At 40.7% G+C, this 22,816-nt stretch overlaps 2 protein-coding genes across 2 annotated transcripts; one reads left to right on the plus strand and one right to left on the minus strand.

The window, feature by feature from the left end:
• Positions 1-575: 575 nt before the first annotated feature.
• LOC143285188 (small ribosomal subunit protein uS12) lies at positions 576-5,614 on the minus strand. The gene is made up of 4 exons (XM_076592424.1): positions 5,466-5,614; positions 2,444-2,603; positions 1,764-1,884; positions 576-772 (listed from the first exon to the last, which is right to left on the minus strand). The coding sequence occupies exons 1-4, from the start codon at positions 5,467-5,469 to the stop codon at positions 626-628; spliced, it is 432 nt and encodes a 143-aa protein (XP_076448539.1). The 5' UTR covers positions 5,470-5,614; the 3' UTR covers positions 576-625.
• A 128-nt stretch (positions 5,615-5,742) lies between these two features.
• Positions 5,743-18,094, plus strand: LOC143285292 (V-type proton ATPase subunit S1-like). The gene is made up of 9 exons (XM_076592554.1): positions 5,743-5,846; positions 9,096-9,222; positions 10,011-10,088; positions 11,234-11,456; positions 11,685-11,776; positions 12,670-12,923; positions 13,891-13,956; positions 16,311-16,533; positions 17,873-18,094. The coding sequence occupies exons 1-9, from the start codon at positions 5,743-5,745 to the stop codon at positions 18,092-18,094; spliced, it is 1,389 nt and encodes a 462-aa protein (XP_076448669.1).
• The last annotated feature ends 4,722 nt before the right edge of the window (positions 18,095-22,816 follow it).

Genomic DNA, 22,816 nt, shown 5'->3' on the forward strand with positions numbered 1-22,816 from the left:
AGAAGTTCCTGTTTGAACAAAAAAATGATAATGATTCCTCTTGTTGTGTCAGAATAAAGGTCAAAGTGCCAAGTTATGAGAATACAAAAAATATAACAGTAAATGCAGTTTGCATATAATTAGGCTTCTTTTTTTAAATTTTTTTGTGCCCATCCCAGAGGTGCAATATTGTTTTAAACAAGATGACTGGAAAGAACTGAATTTTCCCTATTTTTATGCCAAATTTGGTGTCAACTGACAAAATATTTGCAGAGAAAATGGCAATGTTAAAGTTTACCACGGACACACAGACAACCGAACACCGGGTTAAAACATAGACTCACTTTGTTTACACGAGTAAAAAAAACCAAAAAAACCAAAAAAAAACACCCCCCAAAAAAACAAACCACACACACAATAATTGTTCAGATACACAAAATGTAAATGCACTACTGGGTATTGAGGAAAGTGGAAGGAATGAAGGAGAAAGGAGGCAGAATGGTCAAGACACTCATTTGCCAACAGTGTCTGTAGGTAATGTTCAAGCTGTGGAATATCACTTCATCAGTCACACTGTACACTCAAATAACACAATATTTACGCCTGGCAAAATTTTATTGACAGCACTGAAACATTTTTTGACAGTTTATGATCGTGGGCGTTCTTTCTTTCCCTTGAAGAGAGCCCACAGGGACACGTTGGCCACCTTGACGATCTTGAATCGGACACCGGGGATATCACCCACAGCGTGACCCTTACGACCAAATCCAGCAACCAGAACCTCGTCGTTTTCCTGGGAAACACACAAATACAAACACGACATGTGATATCATGTTGACACAGCATTCATTGTTTTCTTTGTATCATTAACTTTTTAACTCATTCTACCCCAAAGCAACTTGCCTGTTTCACCTCCCCTGGACCTGCACTACATGAGACCACCGCAGTAAAAAAAAAAAAAATGGTGGTTCACTAAAACTGATGGAGAATTGTTTTCATTGGTCAAACAAAGCTTCATTTTCATGCTTCTGGAATCTGTAAACAGATCAGTTCAGAACACCAACAGTACCAAGTAAGAATAAACAAAAGTGTTGGTACAGGATACTCATACCTGGTCTACAGGGGAAGTAATCATGGTATGAGTTAAACTGTACCTGGAGTAGAATAAGTTATGCTTAACATCAGAAAAAATATTTTTAAAAAGATTTTGGAAAAAAAAAAAAGGACAAAAGTGTTGGACACAACAATCAGGTGCAAGTCACTTTCACCCTGACCGACTTGATGACAATTATCACATCATTGCTCTGATGAAGCTCATTGTTCCATGCAAATAAACAGTCGAGTTTCAACTTGTTTCCAAGCAGAGTAGTGGCCCTCTTCAAGCAGAATTCTTCAGAAATCAAAGTTGCAAATGGAAGTGGACACAGTACATGCAAAAATTTCCAGCTACAAAGAAACAAAGAAGTACTGTCATTTGCCTGACATTAGAACTAAAAAACTGAAATGTCATTTTATCAACATTAATGTAAAGATGATTTCCTGTCATAATTTCTTGGGAGTTTCAAGCATGAATTTTTCGCCCTCAAAGAAACAAAAAGGTACTGTCATTTGTTTAAACTGATATATTGATCTGACAATATGTATTTGCCTGACTAACCTGTTTAAATACAAACAGGGTTTAAAATCCACATCTGTAGTTAATTTCTGATTAATTAGGCAACCACCATTAAAAAAAAAAAAAAAAGAAAAAAAAAAAGAGTATCAAAAAACTGTGCAAAACTCACCTCAACATAGTTCAAGCAACCGTCATTGGGGACGAAGGCGGTGATCTTTTTTCCGTTCTTGATGAGCTGCACTCTCACACACTTACGGATGGCAGAGTTGGGCTGCTTGGCTTCAACACCACTGAAAGATAATCACTCGCATTACTACAATGGACAAAAAGCACATGAGAAAGACAATAGAAAATACATCAAATTTCCAAAATGATAAAGCACCTGTATTTTATAAATGAGGTTGTAGGCAGTTACTGTACTAGCTGACTCAAATTTGTAAACTTTACATCTGCACCAGCTGTAATTTCTTTTGTTTTTGTTCTATTCATGAATGAAATAAAACTTTCTCCTCTGTGGAGCTGTTAATATGAGATATTGATGTTACTAATAATGATTCAGTTTATGAAAAGAAACAATGAGAATATGTCTACTACTGTTAGTGCTACTTTAAAAAAAAAAAAAAAAAACAACAACAAAAAACACCCACAAAGCCGTGGATAAAGGGACATGGAAATGATATCTGAACAAATTACTGAAGCAGAACCTACAGGACATTGGTTTATTTCTTCAAAGATAAGCTTACATGTCAACAAGACAGACCTGATTTCCTTTTATATCAACCTCCATCAAATATTAGGTTGACAGATTTCTCACAGCAAACTTAGCTGAAAATTGAACCATGAACTTACACTTTTTCCAGCACAATGCCCTTAGCATGTGAAGATCCCTGGAAAGGATTGGCCTTCCAGCGTGTGCCCAAGTGAGCTTTTTTGTAGTCTTTGTCATGCCACTTCTGGTCTCTGCGGCGATCCTTCAGCTTACGCGCTGTCCGTAATCCCATAGGCTTACCTGCAACAACACAACAAAATTTTACTCCACGAAGTTTGTATAATATTGTATGTACTGGAGCAGAGACGACTTTTTACTCTGACCAGTTAAGATCAGAAAGAAGACATGCCAGTGCACATAATGCTGCAAGAATTTCCCTTCAAACTGGCTGTATAAACATTCCCCATCATATTACTGATAAGGAACCCACTGACCTCAGTGAATGACATCATTCCATGTTAACTGCCCAGTGTGGATATCCTGGTCCTAAATACTTACAATAGTGATTGTACTACTGCATTCCACTTTCTTTAAAAATCACAGGAAGATTTCTTATAATCAATGGTTGTCTTTTTTTTTATCAACATACAAATAAAAAAAGACAGCTGTCTTTTGGATTATCATCTCAATTCATGTCTACATAATAAAATGCTACAAACTATTACTCATCTAAATATTCATACTGTATGATAGTGTATCAAAAATTTTCATTAATACATAAAACTGAAAATGGCCCATTTCTCAACAAAATCCGAGTACAGTGCACCAACTGATTAAAAAGACCTTATGATTCCCACCACATGCAAGTTTTTGACACCCACACACACACAAGTTTTTGACAAACTAAATATAGCATTCTAATTCTACCTTTTCCTGTCATAATGATGGGGATAGCTTCATACTCCCTTGTACCGATACTTCAGCCTATACTCCCCCTTCTCAAATGCTGTGCTAAATACTAAAATAAGACTGTTGGAGAGTTCCATGCTTACATGACTTAATAATAATAATGTAAATTGATACAGCGCCCTTTCTTAGATCTCAGGGCGCTTTACATGAAAGAAAAATATTACAAGTTGCACGGCAACTCTTCCTCACCCCCCCCACCCCCCATGCCACCCACCCCTCTCCCAAACCCCCATCCTCCCCCTTTCCCACTCTTCGTAGGTTTTTAAAAATGAGTTTTTAGTGATGAGTGAAAAGCACAAATAGAATCAAATGCACAGATATGATGAGGAAGGTTGTTCCAGATGTGAGGAACAGCAAAAATGAAAGAACATTCACCATAGGTTCTTTTATTGACATAAGGAAGTTTCAAAAGGTAACAGTCTGAGGAAGAGTGGAGATTTCTTGCAGGAGTGTAAACACTGATAAGATCAGAAAGATATAGAGGTGTGTCACAAGATCTGTGATCTTAAGTTCACTGGCTCTCCAAAATTGTGAGCAACAAAGGCAACTGAGAGAGGCAGACTGTGCCAAACAGAAGACTTTTTTCTTCAACTTAAAAAAAAAAAAAAATTCATGTTTTGTTTTGTTTTTTTAATGAGCATCTGATGGCACTTCACTGTACAGATTGGTTTTATCAACAGAGGCTATCAACTGAAGAAACAGAGAACAGCACGTTTGCTGCTTCTGTCTGTGTCGATCTCCTTTGGCATGGCATCGCTCACAATTTAGAGTAAAAGATGCATCCACACGCGCAAGATCCATGATGGCTGTGAAACTTGTGTGTGTGTGTGTGTGTGTGTGTGCGCACGCGCGCGCATGAGCACTTGAGCGCAATCTTCTTATCTGTAACAGGGGGATAGGTGGGATAACAGCCTCTTCAACTTGATGCAAAGGGTGGTTTGCAGGTGTGCAAATAAAAGTTCAGATGGGGTCATAAAAGCTTGCTTAAAGCGCGAAAGTCCGAAACAGCCTACCCACAATCAAAGGAGAGAGAGCACACACGCATCTCATGGTGTGCGCTGCAACAACTGAGAAAGTGCTTGCCACCATTCTCAAGGCGGCCAGTTTGGTCAGAAGAGAAAACATTCAAGTTTTTCAAGCAAGCAGTGATCCACAATACGTTAATAACATTAAGTTTGGACACACATAACTGGACAGTTCTGACAAGAAAAAGTGAGTGTACAGCTGTACTTGGAAAACTGAATCTGTCTGAGGGCGAGTAACCAGGCATGGAGGACAATCGGGGTGAAGGAATATGGGCAGAAGGAGTAACAGGACGGGGGAATGACAACTAAAAACACTTGAAGTCGAACATCCCACAAGAAAGTAGAAACCCACATGCTGGCATAGCAAATGGTGGACAAAAATGCAGATGTTTTCAGCAACGAATCAAATAAATTGAAATTCTACAGATCTACTTTGAGTAAAATGTATGTGACTTGATAAAAAGTTGATTATGTGTAAAACTTCATTAATCAATGCAACTTTCATTTCTTAATAATTTTCCTGTATCAGTGTATGGTATCAGACATGTGGATGTTTTCACCTATGGCACTTCTGTTAGATGTGGAAATAGGCCGGGCCGGTGGTGATTAAAATTCAATTTCTGATGACTAGTTTTGGTTGTCAATAATGTTTTACTTGTCCTCAGAACTAGTTTCCGATTAAACAAAAACAAATCAAACAAAAAATGTGAGTTTTCCTCCCCGAACCTCATGGCTGGGAGTCCATTGCGACAATGACCGCGTCACTCACTCACTGGCTCCGGTGATCAACTTGTTCAGGCCAACCGATAAAACAAAAGTCAATAACTAAAGATCCTGATCTACCTTATCACCGACATAGTCTTTTGCCGTTTTGGTATAATCAGTATGTGACTTTACATTGAAATAACATCGATAAACTGGTTAAGTCGGCCCAACAGATCTGCCTCCATGAACACTACCGTGACTACGGCAGGCGACACTGAAATCGGCGCTTTACCTGCAAAAACAACTCATTAACAACTGGAAACGTTCTGTTGCAGATAATGACTGATTCAAATAATACACACATGACTTGCGTGTAAATAAAAACGACAGCAATGACGTCGAAAGGTAAAAACAACAACAGAAATTTTATACAAATTCACAAGCACATGCTCCACATGCTTACCCATGATGGCGATAATGGAGGAAAGGTCAAATCTCGTGAGAAGTTGTGAGAAGACTGAACCGCACGTGAACAGGAAATAGGGCGGACAACGAATGTTGACTATACACACAGTAAGAAGGTTTCAAAGCACACACAACATGCACAACCGTCGTGAACTTTTGCAGATAGCTCTGATTAATCTGGCCCGCATATGCTTTCTTTCGTTTAACTTTTGTAGATAGACAAAACAGAAGCGGTCCAACGGACAGCAGCACAATTTGCCCTCAATAAACACCAAATGACAGTCAGTGTCACCGAACTGCTGCAGACACTGGGGTGGGAAACCCTGGAACGGCGTAGGAGAGTCAGATTGATCATCAGCAGGGGCATGACCAAAGTCAAGTGCCCACACCTCCACTAGCAACAACAACAACAGGCCAGAAGAGCTCACACCAAAACATTTGACAGAATCCCCTGTAGAGCGGACATCACTGAGTCAGGCCGTATTCCTTAGTTCTTTCCAAGAACAATCCGTGATTGGAATCAGTGCCCTGCCCCAGGAGACAGTTGATGCCGTGGCACTCTGCTGATTCACTGCCACTTGATTTTTTTTTTTTTTTTTCAACAGGAACCCACCACCACCAAATGCCGATGATGGTCAACTGGTTGACCCTGGGCATCATCCGGAAGAAGAAAGAAGATCTCATCAGTATCAGTATCAGTTAAATCATCACTTTCCTTATCAAAGGTATTTCACGTTGTATATTTGATCAATACCCCAATCAGTGACATTAGAAAATGATACATTATTTCTCTTGTCTACGCGTACACTGTGATCTCCCTTTGTGAAAAGCTTGATAAATTATATGACGCGGCATTGCAGCACTGACGATATATGTACAGTTATCATCTATAAACACAAACTTGCATACACTGCGCGCGCGCGCATTTACACACACACACACACACACACACACACACACTAACACTAATACAATTGAATATATTTATATGCATTTTATCAGTATATATATCAAATTTTGATTTTTTTCAGAAAGTTCACAAGAAGACTAATATGCTAAGATTTGACATTTTGCATCGATCGACTGTTTATAGCCGCATCCCCCACAGCACGTCCTTAAAAAAATAAATGATTGGACAAAACGAAGCACATGACAAGTGTTATATAAAAAAAAATTTAAAAGTTAAGATGGCTACTACAGTGTTCCTGTCAATTATCTGCATCGTTGGTTGCTTTATTCTCTCACTTACGCTAGCCGATTATGTGCCGGTGCTGATGTGGTCTTCTCATAAGTATGTGCCGTATATGATTGCCTAAAAGTTATCCCCATTTGAGAAGAGTACATGATTAGATCTAAATCTATAAATACTTGTTCTCAGCCCCCGCTAAACCTGTTGTTGGGTTCATGTTCCTGCATGATACTGATAGGTGGAAAATCATAGTCTTTAACGACTTAACGTTAGCATTCACTTGAAATCATTCAGTCACCTAGATCTCTTTTTGCAGAAGTTGACCGCAAAATGTCAGGGTCGTCAGTGATATCTCTCCACTTTCTGAATTTCTCCCATCCATTGTTAGGCTGATGTTTTATACAACGCTTGTATAGCTAGCGCCTCAAGGCCCGATCAGCGTTTGGTTTGTACGTAGTTCAAGAAACTGCTTTTTTTCTTTCTTTCTTTCTTTTTTTTAAACAGCAGCAAGATGTAGTTCAGTGTATAGGCCCTATGGATCAGTCTGCACGCTCTGACAGGTTGAAGTTGACCTCCGCCCCCATATGGCCATGCCCCCCACATCCAAGAAAATAGTGTGGTTATCAAACCTACAATTGCATCATGGAAGAATATACATAACCTACACAAACCATGTGTGTGTGTATGCAAATGTGTATGTATGTATGTATATGTATATATGTGTGTATGTATGTGGGTGTATATATCATATGTGTATATATATAATTTTTATATATCATTATATATGTATGTGTGTGTTATGTATGTGTGGATATTTCTTTTCTCATTTTTTTGTTTATAGATGTAATTTTCTTTTCTGTTTTGCTTTGTAAAAATGTAAAATTTGAAGAATCAGAAATGTTTAAATATATATATATATATATACAGACCGACTATACATAGCATCATTACACAGTAACACATATTTACACACATACATTTATGTTAAATAAAACTTATTAATTTGTTTCCAGTTTTAATGTTGCAGATATCAGTGATTCTGTTTTCTTTACTTGATAAATAAATTCAAGAAAGATAAAACATTAAAAGATAATGGTTGGTCTCGATCCAGTGATTGGTGTGTAGTATGAAAGGTTACTGAAACGGATGCTTTTGTATAATGTTTTGACATATAGTTGACAATAACTTTATATTAACAAAAAAGTTGGGCAGTTTCTGTTTGGTTGGTCTCCACAGTAACTATCCCCAACCCTGCACCCAACTCCACGAAAATAAAAACAGAACAAAAACATATGACATAAAAAGAAACCTGAAGTGAAACCAGCTTCTGTGTATCCCAGTCTTTTTCTTTTCTTTTTTCATTTCTTTTCTTTTCTTTTTTCTTTTTTTAAATTCCTGTTTTATGTACTGTGAGCCAAGCATATATTTTACTCAAATGTGTAAACAGAATCTATGTAAGTAACCACCCAGTCTCAGTTGTCTGTGTGTGTGTGTGTCAGTGTGTGTGTGTGTGTGTGTGTGTGGTAAATAATGCTGGAAATAAATTCTCTGCAAGTGGAAGTAGTATTGGAACCAAGCTTGGTAGAGTGGTAGGAATGCATGGGACTCTTTCCAGTTCCAGCCATTCCCTTTTTGATGATGAGGTAGGTGGGGCTGAGAGATCAGTCACTCAGGTCATTATTTTTAGTATTATATTTATATAGCGCTGAATCTTGTGCAGAGACAAATCAAAGCGCTTCCGCACCAGTCATTCAAATGCATGCATAACTCTAAAACTGGAAAAACACTGAAGACAAGGAAGAGGCAGGGAAGGGAGGCTATTTTGGGAAGAGGTGGGTTTTAAGGCCAGACTGAAAAGAGCTGAGTGTGGAGACCTGTCAAAGTGAAAGAGGAAGTTCATTCCAATTACAAAGTCCAGAGACAGAGAAAGAACAGCGGCCAACAGTCGAGTGTTTGAATCTGGGCGTGCAGATTGGCAAAATAGAAACTTATAAATACCCATTATTATTGTTATTATGACTTGTTATCCACCACCCAAAGCTACAACAATTTACAGTTGTTATTATCCCTGCAGGTTGTCTGTGGATGGATGTTTGTGTGTGCACGGGCAAGTGTGTGTGTGCGAGCATGTGTGTGCATGCGTGTATGTGTGTATGGTACTTTTGTCATGTGAATAAGTGTGTGTGTGTGTGTGTGTGTGTTATTGTTCATGCCTGCAATTTGAAGTACTGTCATGGTGTTTTGATACACATACATGTGTTGTTTTTTCATGAGAAGAGGTATGTTATTATGCACTGTTGTATATGTGTTGTTTCATGTGTGGCACTTTGAGCCCATCACATGGGGAGTTTGCGCCATATAAGTACTATCTATTATTATTATTATTATCATTATCATCTTTCTTATTCTTCTTATTATTATTATCGCTGTGTTACACAGACCACTGAGTGATTTACCAGAGCCCCCTGCAGCTGGTAGTGTTTCTCAAGTGGCTTTCCATTCCAGCTACCTGACACCTCTACAGGACAAAGCTGCACCAGTTGTTGTTGCTTTCCTCCAGGACAAGGTAAGCATGAAACGGAACACTCATCTTGCTTTATTATGGTGGGCTTTCTCTCTTAGTCTTCACTCTCTCCATACGAACGGCGAAAGAGACGACGTTAACAGCGTTTCACCCCAATTACTATCATCAAAATATTGCAAGAGGAAGGCTCTTATACTGAAGAGGTGAATGTTGACAAAGAATACCACAATTCTTACGACAGAAGCTAAAGGTTGGGTCATTGAGACACCCACTGGACATCCGAGGGGTCTGTGTAGAGGAGAAGAGAGGACTGGCCGTACTGAGTGAGTTAAGTAAGACATTGAACCACTTATTGTTGGGAGAGAAACTTTGGTTGTGAAAATGTTATGAAATAACATTGTAGTGGGGAAAAAATAGGGGGGAGAGGTGGGGGAGGGGGTGTTTCAGTGTACTGTGGCAACCTCCTCTCTCCAGGGAGAGCCACACGAATTTCACACAGAGAAATCTGTTGTGACAAAAAGTGAATACAATTACAATACAATACAATGCAATACAATACAATACAATACAATACAATACAATACAATACAATACTACGAAAGTACACACCAGATAATTGCAACTCATTATTAGTTTCATGAATAAAGCATGAATTTGTTCTAAGAGGTAATGGATATAAACATTTTCTTCGTATAGAATACTCTAAAACGTTCTACTGCTTGCCATATATATGCATTTATATTAAATTTGTGTGTAATTCTTAGGTTGATTCTCTGTTTAAACATCCTCCATCCTGCAGAAGGTTGTTTACTTATTTCTTACTCTTGCAGTTACACATCAATGATATTGCCAAGTATGCAGATGTCTACAACCCTGACAGTGATGGGGGAGCCTTTAGAAACATCAAGGTGAGTGTGGCCAACCATAGTTTCAGTTTTGTTGATATGTTAAGGACTTCTTCTGCCACTTCATACGATGGATGGAGAGCACGCCGTTCAGCGTTCACCCCCATCTCATCAAATCTCACAGAGCGACTCATCAGACGCGGTGGAGTGACAAAGAAAAAATTCATTACGGACGAAGCTAAAGATTCGTCTGTGAGTAACACCTGCACATCACGAGGTGGTAAGTGAGTAGGGCGCCTTACTGAGTTGGTTATAGTGATCTTACAAACTTTAAAGAACTTTGGTTGTGAAATGTTATGCTAATCTTTATGGGGAAAATAGGGAAGAGTATAGTGGTGATTTAGTTCGTGCACACGCTCTCTACCAGGAGCAAGTTCCGAATTTTTTTGACAAAGTGATACGATTAGCAAACAATACGCCCTAACCAAACAACAAACGATTCAATATAGAAGGACCAGCCTTATGCAACTCAATTTGTTTCTAAGCTATGAATATGTTCCAGAGGTAATGATTTTTCCCGAAGCTTAAATGCTACCGCCATTTTGCATTAACAGCAAAACCTGATACAGAAATGATTTCTAGCAAGGAAACTTTATATCAAATGTCATGTTCTCAGGAGTAATTGTGATTGAACTGAAATGGTGGTCCAGATTGGTAATGTGGATTATCGTACTTACATAGATGTGTTACACTCTCAGCTTCCACTGTCCTACAACTTGACTTCCTCATTTTTAGGTGGAAGGTGGCAGAATGGTTAAAACGCTCAGCTGCCAATATAGAGAGTCCTTGAGGGTGTGGGTTTGAATCCCGCTTTTGCCCTTTCTCCCAAGTTTGACTGGAAAATCTTGTCATTCGGAAGAGACAATAAACGGAAGCCCCTTGTGCAGCACTCACTTGGCGCACTGAAAAAGAACCCATGGCAGCGAAAGTGTTTGTCCTCTGGCAAAATTCTGTAGAAGAAATCCACTCTGATAGGCACACAAATGTATATAAGCATGCACTCAAGGCCTGAGGAAGCACGTTGGGTAATGCCGCTGGTCAGGCATCTGTCTAGGAGATGTGGTGTAGTGTATATGGATTTGTCCGAATGCAGTGACGCTTCCTTGAGAAACTGAAACTGAACTGAAATGTATCATGATCATACACAGGGACACCTGGACGAGCACTTCTCCCTGGAGCTTCCCCACGTGGAGAACTCCCACCTTGCCCTGGACACTCTACAACAGGACTTCCCCGGCACTGTCCTTGACCTGCCCTCCACCTCTGACCTCAGTGACCTTGACCTCCAAGGTGAAGGCTTCTCCCTTGTGATAGTTCATCTGCAGCCAGTGGCCAATGCGCTGAATGAAGAGGCCATCTTTGCTGCTAATGGTAAGTCTAGACCGTGAATAGTGGTGTTTGTACTTCGTTGACACATGCATGCTAACAAATAATGACAGTATATCTTTACTGTCCGTTTTTAAAACCAGAAAATTGTGTTCCCCAATTTCTCTCCTTGTCACACATAACACACACTCGCACACTGTTGTTTTATTCAGGTATTGTGGTTAATGCTAATATCTTTTGGAAGAGCAGATAAAGTGTTTTTCATCTGTGCAGATGAGCTGGTTGGCAAGATAGCAAAGCATTTGGAACAGCAGAATGTGAAGTACACTGCTTTGTACACAGCGGAAATGTCACATTCTAGACAGGTAATTTACCCTTTCTTTGCATCCTTTCTGTGTGTGTGTGTGTGTGTGTGTGTGTGTGTGTATAAGAACTGAAAACAAAATCAAAAAGCTATTAGTTTGTTAAATGCAGGAATGTTTGCTAGATGGACATTAAGACGAAGAGTCAGAGAAAAAGACACCCTTTTTTAAGTGAAAAACCCAAGATTGTCTATATTACATATCACCATTCATTTCTTGTCCTGAGGGTTTAATCTGACCAATTGTCTATACAGATACATACAGTCATCTGTTCAAACCTTCTCAGGGCTAGTCTGACAACTCGCTAAACAACCAAAACCCTTTTGTTATCGTCAGTCTATACAGACAGTCATCTGTTCAAACCTTCTCAGGGCTGGTCTGACAACTCCCTAAACAACCAAATCCCTTTTGTTATCGTCAGTCTATACAGACGGTCATCTGTTCAAACCTTCTCAGGGCTGGTCTGACAACTCCCTAAACAACAAAAATCCTTTTGCTATTGTCAGTCTGTACAGGCAGTCATCTGTTCAAACCTTCTCAGGGCTGGTCTGACAAGTCCCTAAACAACCAAAACCCATTTGTTATCGTCAGTCCATACTGATGGTCATATGTTCAAACCTTCTCAGGGCTGGTCTGACAACCCCCTAAACAACCAAAATCCTTTTACTATTGTCAGTCTGTACAGACGGTCATCTGTTCAAACCTTCTCAGGGCTGGTCTGACAACTCCCTAAACAACCAAATCCCTTTTGTTATCGTCAGTCTATACAGACGGTCATCTGTTCAAACCTTCTCAGGGCTGGTCTGACAACTCCCCTAAACAACCAAAATCCTTTTGCTATTGTCAGTCAGGCTGATGAGTTTAACACTCGACATGTGGTGTTATTCCTTTCACAGCAAGACGAGAAGCGCGAGAGCCACCTCAACAGGCGCCTGCAGGAAGCTCCCACCTTGGGCAAGAAGGGTGCATTCTACAACGTTAGCCACCTCAAGGGCATGCTGTATGCATACCTGAGCGGTGTGAGCGCCTGTGTCCGGCCAAGGTTCAATCCTGAGAAGCCCCCTCTGGCCTTCTGCCCCTTCAACTTCTCCATCAGCAGCCTGAACAGCTCTGACATGACTGTGAATCCTTATGCAAACAAAACGCTCAGGTAGGTGTCTCCTCTGTGTGTGTGTGTGTGTGTGTGTGTGTGTGTGTGTGTGCATGCATGTGTTATAAGTCATCTGGTCAAGTACAGTACAGTACAATACAATACAGTGCAGTGCAATTCAATACAGTGTAATGCATTGCAATGTAATGTAATGTAACACAATACAACACAATACAATACAGTACAATACAATACAATACAGAGAATGGTAGTATGACTGTATTAAACCAGAGTTTACACGGTACTTTGTTATTCAGCGTGGCTTTGTTACGATTGTTTTTCACTACACATACTTTAGCGTGACCCACTAGTGCAGACTCCGGCAGGGAGTCCGATTCCTGTCCTGTGCAAAAAGCTATATTGAGTTGTATTGATGGGCACAATAGCCAGGTGATTGAAGTGTTGGACTTTCAATTTGAGAGTCCTGGGTTCAAATCTCTTTAACGGTGCCTGGTGGTTAAAGGGTGGTGATGAGATTTTCCGATCTCCCAGGTCAACATATGTGCAGATCTGCTTGTGCCTGAACCCCCTTCCGTGTGTATACGCAAGCAGAAGATCAAATACGCACGTTAAAGATCCTGTAATCCATGTCAGTGTTCGGTGGGTTATGGAAACAAGAACATACCCAGCATGCACACCCCTGGAAACGGGAGTATGGCTGCCTACATGGTGGGGTATAAAGGGTCACACATGTAAAAGCCCACTCGTTTACATACAGAGGGAGTTGCAGCCCACGTATGAAGAAGAAGAGGAAGAGTTGAATTGATCTTCCTCTTTCTCTCTCACGCTTCCTCTCTCCACCCCTTCTCTGTGACTCCCTCTCTCCCCTCCTGTTGATTTCCGTCTTTTCCAGCTTGCATGGATAAATAGCATCTCTCACTGTCTCTGTCTCATCCTCCCCCCCCCCCTCTCTCTCTCTCTCTCTCACCCACATCTCTCTCATTTTTTTGTTCTTTTTCTGTTCCAGCCTTACATTGAAGATTTTCGACATCAGGCCCCCAAAATCTGCTGACGTCTTCAATTTCTCTTTGACGTGAGCTATTGTACAAACTTTTGTGTGTGGAGATTTGGACACTTACCACTTTGAGTCACACCTGTAGGCTTCTTGATAGTATGTTGTCTGGTGTACATATGTTTGTATGTGTGGTGTGTTTGCTTTTGTTTTTTGTTGCTGTTGTTGTTTTTAACTTACTAAGTTACTTACAATTAGATATAAGACAGCATATTCACACACACACACACACACACACACACATATGTATATATATTATATATATATATATATATATATTATATATGTGTGGGGGGGGGGGTTGTTTGTTTGTTTGTTTTTGGTGGTGGGTGTTTTGTTGGGTTTTGTTGTTGTTGTTTTTTGTTGTTGTTTTTTTGTTTTTGTTTTGTTTTGTTTATTCTGTGTGTGTTTTTGTAGCCCAATGTAGGAGTATGGTTACACAAATATCAAAACCTTTAAAACCACAGAGAGTTAAGTTTCTTCATATATCTTTGGTGATTCCTCATGGAAAGACAGAATGGGAGTCAAGCGCTGCTTGAGGAAAACACACATCATAATGAAAGTTAAGAACTGAAGCGATGTTTGAGTACAATTGTCGGGATCTGTGGAGTGGTGGCCTAGAGGTAACGCGTCCGCCTAGGAAGCGAGAGAATCTGAGCGCCCTGGTTCGAATCGCGGCTCAGCCGCCGATATTTCTTCCCCCTCCACTAGACTTCGAGTGGTGGTCTGGACGCTAGTCATTCGGATGAGACGATAAACCGAGGTCGCGTGTGCAGCATGCACTTAGTGCACGTAAAAGAACCCACGGCAACAAAAGGGTTGTTCCTGGCAAAATTCAGTAGAAAAATCCACTTGGATAGGAAAAACAAATAAAACTGCACGCAGGAAAAAATACAAAAAAAATGGGTGGCGCTGTAGTGTAGCGACGCACTCTTCCCGGGGAGAGCAGCCCGAATTTCACACAAAGAAATCTGTTGTGATAAAAAGAAATACAAATACAACAAATACAAAATCTTCACTTTTAGCCCAGTAGTGTAGAAGAACATTATATATTCCTTGGCCGTGATGCAGTGCACAGGCTAGCTGTAAAGGGCATTGGTTTGGAAGAGGAGAATGTTTGAAACCTTCAGTGGGAAATGTTTGAGCTGGTGATCCTGAAATGCTCTGAACACTCAAATCATTCCATCCGCATCAGCATGATAATTATCAGCATTCAGCGTGTTGATTTGATTATTTCCATGAGGAAAGTGGGGAAGGGTGTGTGCCTAGGCGACGAGGATGGGACTGTATGTCTGGCAGTGCCCTGTGCAGAGATGCCAACTGTGAAAATTGCTATCATCTCAGCCGTTTAATCATGTGTGTGTCTGTGCGCGTGTGTTAGTGTGAGTGTTGGAGTGTAACAGTTGTAGTAGTAACAGTATGTTACTTTGTTAGTTTTATGCATTGTGTTTTTTTATAATATTAATGATTTATGCATTGTGTTTTTATAAAATTAATGATTGTTTTATGTTTCTACTCCTTTTTATATGCTTTCTTGTTTCACTTTAGGTACTTGATTGTAAAGCGCTTAGAGCTTGCTTATGCTTGTATTATGGCGCTGTATAAAAATAAAATATTATTATTATTCTTAATAAAATATTATAACTGTTACGATTTCGCCGTATTTTGTCACGCTCGATCACAGTTTGTTTCCGACGTTACGCCAACGTCGAAGTTCTTCTGGCAAGTTCATTTTCGACTACATGGCGTGGTCGCATGCTTTCCTGTTGTACCCAGACACTCTACACCTATTGATCAGGATGGCTAGGGCAGTCACTACTAACCTTGGCCACACATGATGAGGCTCAGCTAATCGTTTGCATGTTTGTATTGAAATAATAATAATAATAATGGTATTTATATAGCGCTGAATCTTGTGCATAGACAAATCAAAGCGCTTTCGCACCAGTTATTCACACGCATGCATAACTCTAAAACTGGAGAAACTAAAGACAAGGAAGACGCAGGGGAGGGAGGCTGTTTTGGGAAGAGGTGGGTTTTAAGGCCAGACTTGAAAGAAACAGCATTAAGTGCACCAATCAGCTTACCGGTAATCGTTTGCCCGAGTTGCGTCTCAGTCAAACGGTGTCTGTGCCCGGTGGATTAAGCTTTGGAGTGCAAGGAAGGAACAAGCGGCTTAAAACAAAGAAGTCGGCCATGGATTCTGATTGTGAGAAATAAGACGAAACAAAGACCAGGGAAGCGACACAGTGCCACAAATATGTCAGCTTCTGTGGGAACAGAAGTTTCCCCAAATGTCCGAGTGTTCCGACCAAATCTCCTGATTGTTTCTACAAAACACTTGACAGGGGTTGGCATCTCTGCATGTGTCACAGGATGCCCTTCAGACACCAGGGGGACCGCTGGGTGATCATGGAGAGCTCCCTCACGGTGGGCAGCTCTGCCCAGCGGTACTCAGTGAAGGACTTCAAGCTGGTCACGCACGGCTACGACCCGGTTGTCCCCCTCCTCTACTCCTTCCACTGCAGCTCCATGGAGTGGTACCCCAAGAACATGTCGGCACCGGTACTGGCCTTCATCGAGCTCCACAGATTCCAGGTCAGTGATGGCTGTGTTTCCCCCATACTGAAAGGGGCGCAGTAGCTGAGGGTTTCGGGTTCGATTCTTGGTAATGGCGCCTGGTGGGTAAAGGGTGGAGATTTTGCCGATCTCCCAGGTCAACATATGTGCAGACCTGCTAGTGCCTGAACCCCCTTCTTGTGTATACGCATGCAGAAGATCAAATGCGCATGTTAAAGATCCTGTAATCCATGTCAGCTTTCAGTGGGTTATGGAAAAGAGAACATACCCAGCATGCACACCCCCGAAAACAGAGTATGGGTGCCTACATTGCGGGGTAAATAAACAAAATGGTCATACACATAAAAATGTTACATGTCTGTCTGAGTGTACATGTGTGCATGCCTGAAATCTGATTGAATGACACAGGAAACAAATGATTAGTGCCCAATGGCAGCCATCAGTCGGCTCTGTTGAGGAAGGCAGCCTGTTGTGCAAATGACCCTGAGTTTGTAAAGCGCTTAGACCTTAGTCTCCGACCGAGGATAGGCGCTATATAAAGTATCCATATCATCAAAAGGTCAGAGTATGTATTTACTCAGGTTCCTTGGTTATTTTATCGATCAGATGCTGTCTTCTTTTTCCGTGTTCATGGACTGTGCAACTCCCATGTTCACTGGTATGTACGATTGAGGTTTTATGTCTGTGACTGTTTTTATCATGTAGGCAGTCAAACTCTTGTTTTGAGGGGGAATACGCTTCCTGCCTATGTTTTTGTTTTCATAACCCATTTAAGAACGCTGACATGAATTACGGAGTCTTTAACATGTGCTTTTGATCTTCTGAATGCACACACACACACACACACACACACACACACACACAAAGGGTATTCAGGTACTAGCAGGAGATTTTGGGGGAGAGAAATTTTCCATCCATGTGTTTCACGTGTGTGTGTGTGTGTGTGTGTGTGGCACATTTGTTTGTGTGTGTGTGTGTGTGTGGCTTGTGTATGTGGTGTGTGTGTGTGATTGTGTGTGTGAGATCTTCAGTTTATTCACTAGAAGTGTTATTAGACGGAAAGAAGAGAAATAGTTGATGAAAGGGAGTGCATGTCATTATTGGTGTAAAAAAAAAGTGTTAATGTGTGTATTAGAGGAAATGAAAATAAGTCTTTTATAAAGTGCGTATGTGGTGCTTGTGATTATAAGTGTAAGAAAGCGTTAGTGTATGTATTAGAGGAAATGAAAATAAATCTTATTATAAAGTGCGTGTGTGGTGCTTGTGATTATTAGTGTAAGAAAGTGTTAATGTATCTGTTAGAGGAAATGAAAATAAGTCTGTTATAAAGTGTGTGTGTGTGTGTGTGTGTGTGCAGGTACAGCCATTCCACACACCCCACTTTGGGTTCCTGCCTGCCCAGGACTGCGTGGGCTGGTTCTCGGCCGCAGTGTGGATGGCCCTCTTCGTTGTGATTCTCCACCTCCTCATCCTCCTCTTCGCCATCCACATGCTGACCTCCCTCTCCATCAACCCCCGCTTCCTCAACCCCAAGGGCAAGGCCTTGACCATCCATGCCGAAGAGGAGTTGAATCCTTGAAGTACAGCGCTTACCAGGTTGTACAGGATTTGTACTGAAAGTGTTTTCAGCTCTAATATGGTCCTTTATCAGTTTGGTGGGCTGTAAACAAAAATGTTTTGACGATTTCTTGGTACTTGATTCCAATGAAGGCACGTCCTCAAGGAAGAGGGAATGGATAGATCTCTTGCAGTGTTAGAGTCAGTGCTGTGTTCCATTTGTAGATAAATCTGTCGCAGTGTTAGATTCAGCATTGTGTTTCATTTATAGATGGATCTGTAGCAGCGTTAGGTTCTGCACTGTTTCATTTATAGATAGATAGTCATGTATGAATTGTTCTGTTGCTGTTTCCAATCTATTCACTTTTAAAAAGCTTTTCCTGATGTTTTTTGTTTTTGTTTTTTGGGTTTTTTTAGGGGGGTGGAGGGGATTGTTTTGTGTTTTTTGATTTTGTGTGTGTGTGTTGTTGTTTTTTGTGAGGAATTTATTGTGCCTTAGATTCTGAGTTGTCTAATTGACTGTGAGGAATATGACAGGAATGTGTGTGTGTGTGTGTGTGTGTGTGTGCACGCACTCATGCATGCATGTGTGTGTGTGTGTGTTCCATATTTCACTGATCTGAAAATGTGTACATAGAAGGAAATTGAACATTATACAGTGAGCCATCTCAAATACAGCATTAGATATTGTTGTTAGATATTGTTATTATCAAGCAAATGCAATCTTATGTACAGTTTTATGTATTATCAGTATCAAATCAGTGCTATCCCATGCACACTCTTATGTACTGTTGATATTAAGTGGACCAAACATGCAGTGTATATCTGTTATTTTGTTGAGCTTTGTGAATTCATTTTCCAGTGAATCTACACTGTATATTGGGTAAGAGAAAGAAAATAATTTCTTGCATGGATTTTTTTTTGGGGGGGGGGGGGAGACAGAAATACAGAGTGGTTTGGACATGAAGTAGTTTGGTTGGAAGTACAGATAGTTTGGTCGGAGGTACAGAGTTTATGTTTAGAAACATAATTTTTTTCTCATGGTACTTGCTGTTTGGATGTACATCTGATGATTGTTAATAAATGATTATGGTTGTGGACTGACATTGATAGTGAATGGGCTGAGTTTTAATTAAGATTACAATGTTGTGACATAGTCTGATAGATTGTGGAGTGATTTAGTTTGACTGTGGAGTTGGAAGAGACTGACAAATAATTATACATTCAAAGCACCCGTGTTCTGAATGAACATAGAATTAAAGCCACAGTATTCTGGATTTGCCACGGCTTAAAAGTACCTTCATTCCACAATGGCTGCGACATATTTGGCCTGGTTCAGGGCACCAAGGCGGCGTAGTTCCCATGAGACTAATATGGTCCCATAAGAACATGGTGTGGTTTCGCTCAAGAATAATGTGGTTCCCAGCCTCGCTAATGGATAGGATGCCCCTGTTTTGAACCTGAGAACAGTACCACTGGATACAATCAGTCCTGATGCATCGGTCATTCAGTTTCTCTTTTGTTTGTTTGTTTATACTTTGGTGGTGGTGTTGTCTTTTTATGTCTTCTTCTTCTTTCTTCTCTTCCGCTTTTTCGTCCAGTGTTTAAATTCAAGTATGTCCTGACGTGTTGCTGTTTTTCAAATTAAGTTAAAGACTGCCTCCTTTAAAAAAAAAAAAAAAAAAGAATAAATATGAATTGATAAGAAATTGTTTTTTTTTTAACCCAATTAATCCTGACAGCGGAGAAACTCACCACCCACAAATTAAATTAAAGACTACCTCCTTAAAAAAAAAAGAATAAATATGAATTTCTAAGAAATCTTTTTTTTTTTTTGTTTGTTTGTTTTTAAATCCTGACAGTGAAGAAACTTACCACCCACAAATTAAATTAAAGGCTGCTTCCTTAAAAAAATGAATGAATATGAATTTCTAAGAAATTTTTTTTTTAACCCAATTAATCCTGACAGCGGAGAAACTCACCACCACACACCCTTACCAGAATTGTCTGTATCCTACCTCATCTCCAAAGAAAGCCACAGTGAGCATAAAATTCTGCATGTATGCTTCATGTCTGGATGTGGTCAAGGTGTGTATACACTTTTTTTTTTCCTAAAGTAATATTGAAAGCAGGATGGTCCCTGTGGCTGTAGGGATTCGGGAGTTCATTATGTTTTTTAACATGGTTCCTTGTTTTGTTGTTGTTGTTGTTTTGTTTTGTTTTTTTTTGTTTTTGTTTTAGGAATTGCGTTATTTCTTGTCTTTGACTGTTTTTACATTTATTTGTACCCAATTGAAGTATTCGTGTTTTTAAAAAAAAAATATTTTGTCTGATATAATGTGCAACAACACATTTGTATTTTCCATTCTTACACTTGGCGCACTGAAAAAGAACCCATGGCAACGAGAGTGTTGTCCTCTGGCGAAATTACGTAAAATGAAATCCACTTTCATAGGTACACAAATATGTAAGCATGCACTCAAGGCCTGACTAAGCGCGTTGGGTTATGCTGCTGGTCAGGCATCTGCTCAACAGATGTGGTGTAGCGTGTATGGATTTGTCCGAACGCAGTGACGCCTCCTTGAGAAACTGAAACTGAAACTGAAACTCTTTTTCTCCATCTCCGTCCCTGTCTTGGATTCTCTCTCTCTCTCTCTCTCTCTCTCTCTCTCTCTCTCTCTCTAACAAACGTAAGAAAACTGAGCATGTCAAAAAATGTTCAATATGTCTACATGATTTAGCATGAAAAAGGCCTGGCCAGGTGAACTATACACACACATACACACACATTTGATGGCTGATTTTTTTTTTCCCACAAAAATACGGACAACAGAATACACCTGCAGCAAAGTGAGAAACGATTTAACACGGGTGCAATAGCCGAGTGGTTTAAGCGTTGGACTCTCAATCTGAGGGTCCCAGGTTCGAATCACGGTAACGGCGCCTGGTAGGTAAAGGGTGAAGATTTTTCCAATCTCCCAGGTCAACATATGTGCAGACCTGCTAGTGCCTGAACCTCCTTCGTGTGAATACACACACAGAAGATCAAATACGTACATTAAAGATCCTGTAACCCATGTCAGTGTTCGGTGGGTTATGGAGACACGAAATTACCTAGCATGCATGAACCACGACAGACTAAGTCATCGGCAAGTCAATGTTGGTCGTTTAACAGAAATAAGAATCTGACAGAAACCAGCTACATACGAACTTTAAAAAAAAAATTTTAAAGAAAAAAGAAAAAAAAGAGTGTTCGATTTTCAACGATTGACGTCACGAGTAATCATAACTATAACTATGACCTGAAAACCGGACAGCCACTGGCAGGCAGACAGGAAAAAAAAAAAAAAAAAAAAAGCATTATGAGGGAGACAATACATAGCCTGATCTCTCACCCTGTATAATTACCTCCCTTCGCCCTGAGGCTGTGGTTCATGGCAAGCATGATGAGTTTGATCCGACATCACGAGATGGGGGGTGGAAAAGAGATGATGGTTACTCGTCATTGAAGGAGATAAGCTCATTAATTAAGAACTAGCACCCAATGTCGCTCGCGCGCATACTGTACTGATGCGCGCACGGCACCCACTTCACCGTGCAGCACGCAAGCGGCGTGCGACTGATGATGGCGGCATACCGTACAACTAACAGCTCACTCCGTCCGTGGCACGCACGCGCGAACACACACACACACACAAGTTTCAAGTTTAAAGTTTTAATTATCCTTTCACGCCTATTGGAGTATGGAGGATTACTGCAAAATAATCTCTTCGTGCCCAGAGCAAACATTTCCAAATACACAACAATGTCACATAAAAGTTGAGAAAACACTGACAAATGTCTTTTAACTCCAAAAGTATAACTAGGCAACATTTGCAAATCTATTCATCTTACTTACAGCTAAAATGACTTTTTTGCCACCTTTGAGCATATTACAAAAATTAAAAACCGACACACACACACACACACACACACACTATGATTTTTTTTTTTTTTTTTTTATGTCACTGAGCTTACCGGCTGCGGCAGCACATCTTTACGGCTGATTTCACTTTGGAAATTCAGTGGTGATATGGATAGTACTTATATATAGCGCCTACCGGCTTAGGGTCAGGGACCGTGCCAAGCTCTAGGCGTTTTGCAAACCGCCACGGAGTCCATTACGCCCTGCCTGGGTACTGTAGAGCCCGGACTGAGCAGACCTAGCTGCCTGGCCGGCCGGCATAGTTCAGTGGGCCGCGCCGCTCATCACTCGCAAGTTTCCCGGCTGTGTCATTCAGTCAAGTTTCTGAGTCGCGCACGCACACACACATATATACACTCGCACAAACACGTAACACCGTTTCCACTGCAGTCAGTGTGGTTACCCAGCGTCATGTCAGTCAGGCAGCCACACTCTGTTTTGAGGGGGTGGGGGTCAGTGGGGATTGCATGCTGGTCCGTCATCAGTGTTCTTGTTTCCGTATCCACCTCTTCTTCTTCTGCGTTCACTCGTATGCACACGAGTGGGCTTTTACGTGTATGACCGTTTTTACCCCGCCATGTAGGCAGCCATACTCCCTTTTTTCGGGGGTGTGCATGCTGGGTATGTTCTTGTTTCCATAACCCACCGAACGCTGACATGGATTACAGGATCTTTTACGTGCGTATTTGATCTTCTGCTTGCATATACACACGAAGGGGGTTCAGGCACTAGCAGGTCTGCACATATATTGACCTGGGAGATCGTAAAAAAAAACCTCCA

The sequence above is a fragment of the Babylonia areolata genome, chromosome 8 (genome assembly GCF_041734735.1).
Source record: "Babylonia areolata isolate BAREFJ2019XMU chromosome 8, ASM4173473v1, whole genome shotgun sequence".
NCBI lineage: Eukaryota > Metazoa > Mollusca > Gastropoda > Neogastropoda > Buccinidae > Babylonia > Babylonia areolata.

Excerpts from the sequence above, each read along its gene's own strand:
- LOC143285188 (XM_076592424.1), bottom strand. Across the intron at positions 1,885-2,443 it reads GGCATTGTGCTGGAAAAAGT|TGGTGTTGAAGCCAAGCAGC; the intron begins GTAAGTTCATGG and ends ATTATCTTTCAG. Across the intron at positions 773-1,763 it reads GTTGCTTGAACTATGTTGAG|GAAAACGACGAGGTTCTGGT; the intron begins GTGAGTTTTGCA and ends TGTGTTTCCCAG.
- LOC143285292 (XM_076592554.1), top strand. The coding sequence starts at position 5,743 with ATGACAGTCAGTGTCACCGAACTGCTGCAGACACTGGGGTGGGAAACC. Across the intron at positions 10,089-11,233 it reads GAGCCTTTAGAAACATCAAG|GGACACCTGGACGAGCACTT; the intron begins GTGAGTGTGGCC and ends GATCATACACAG. Across the intron at positions 11,457-11,684 it reads GGCCATCTTTGCTGCTAATG|ATGAGCTGGTTGGCAAGATA; the intron begins GTAAGTCTAGAC and ends TCATCTGTGCAG.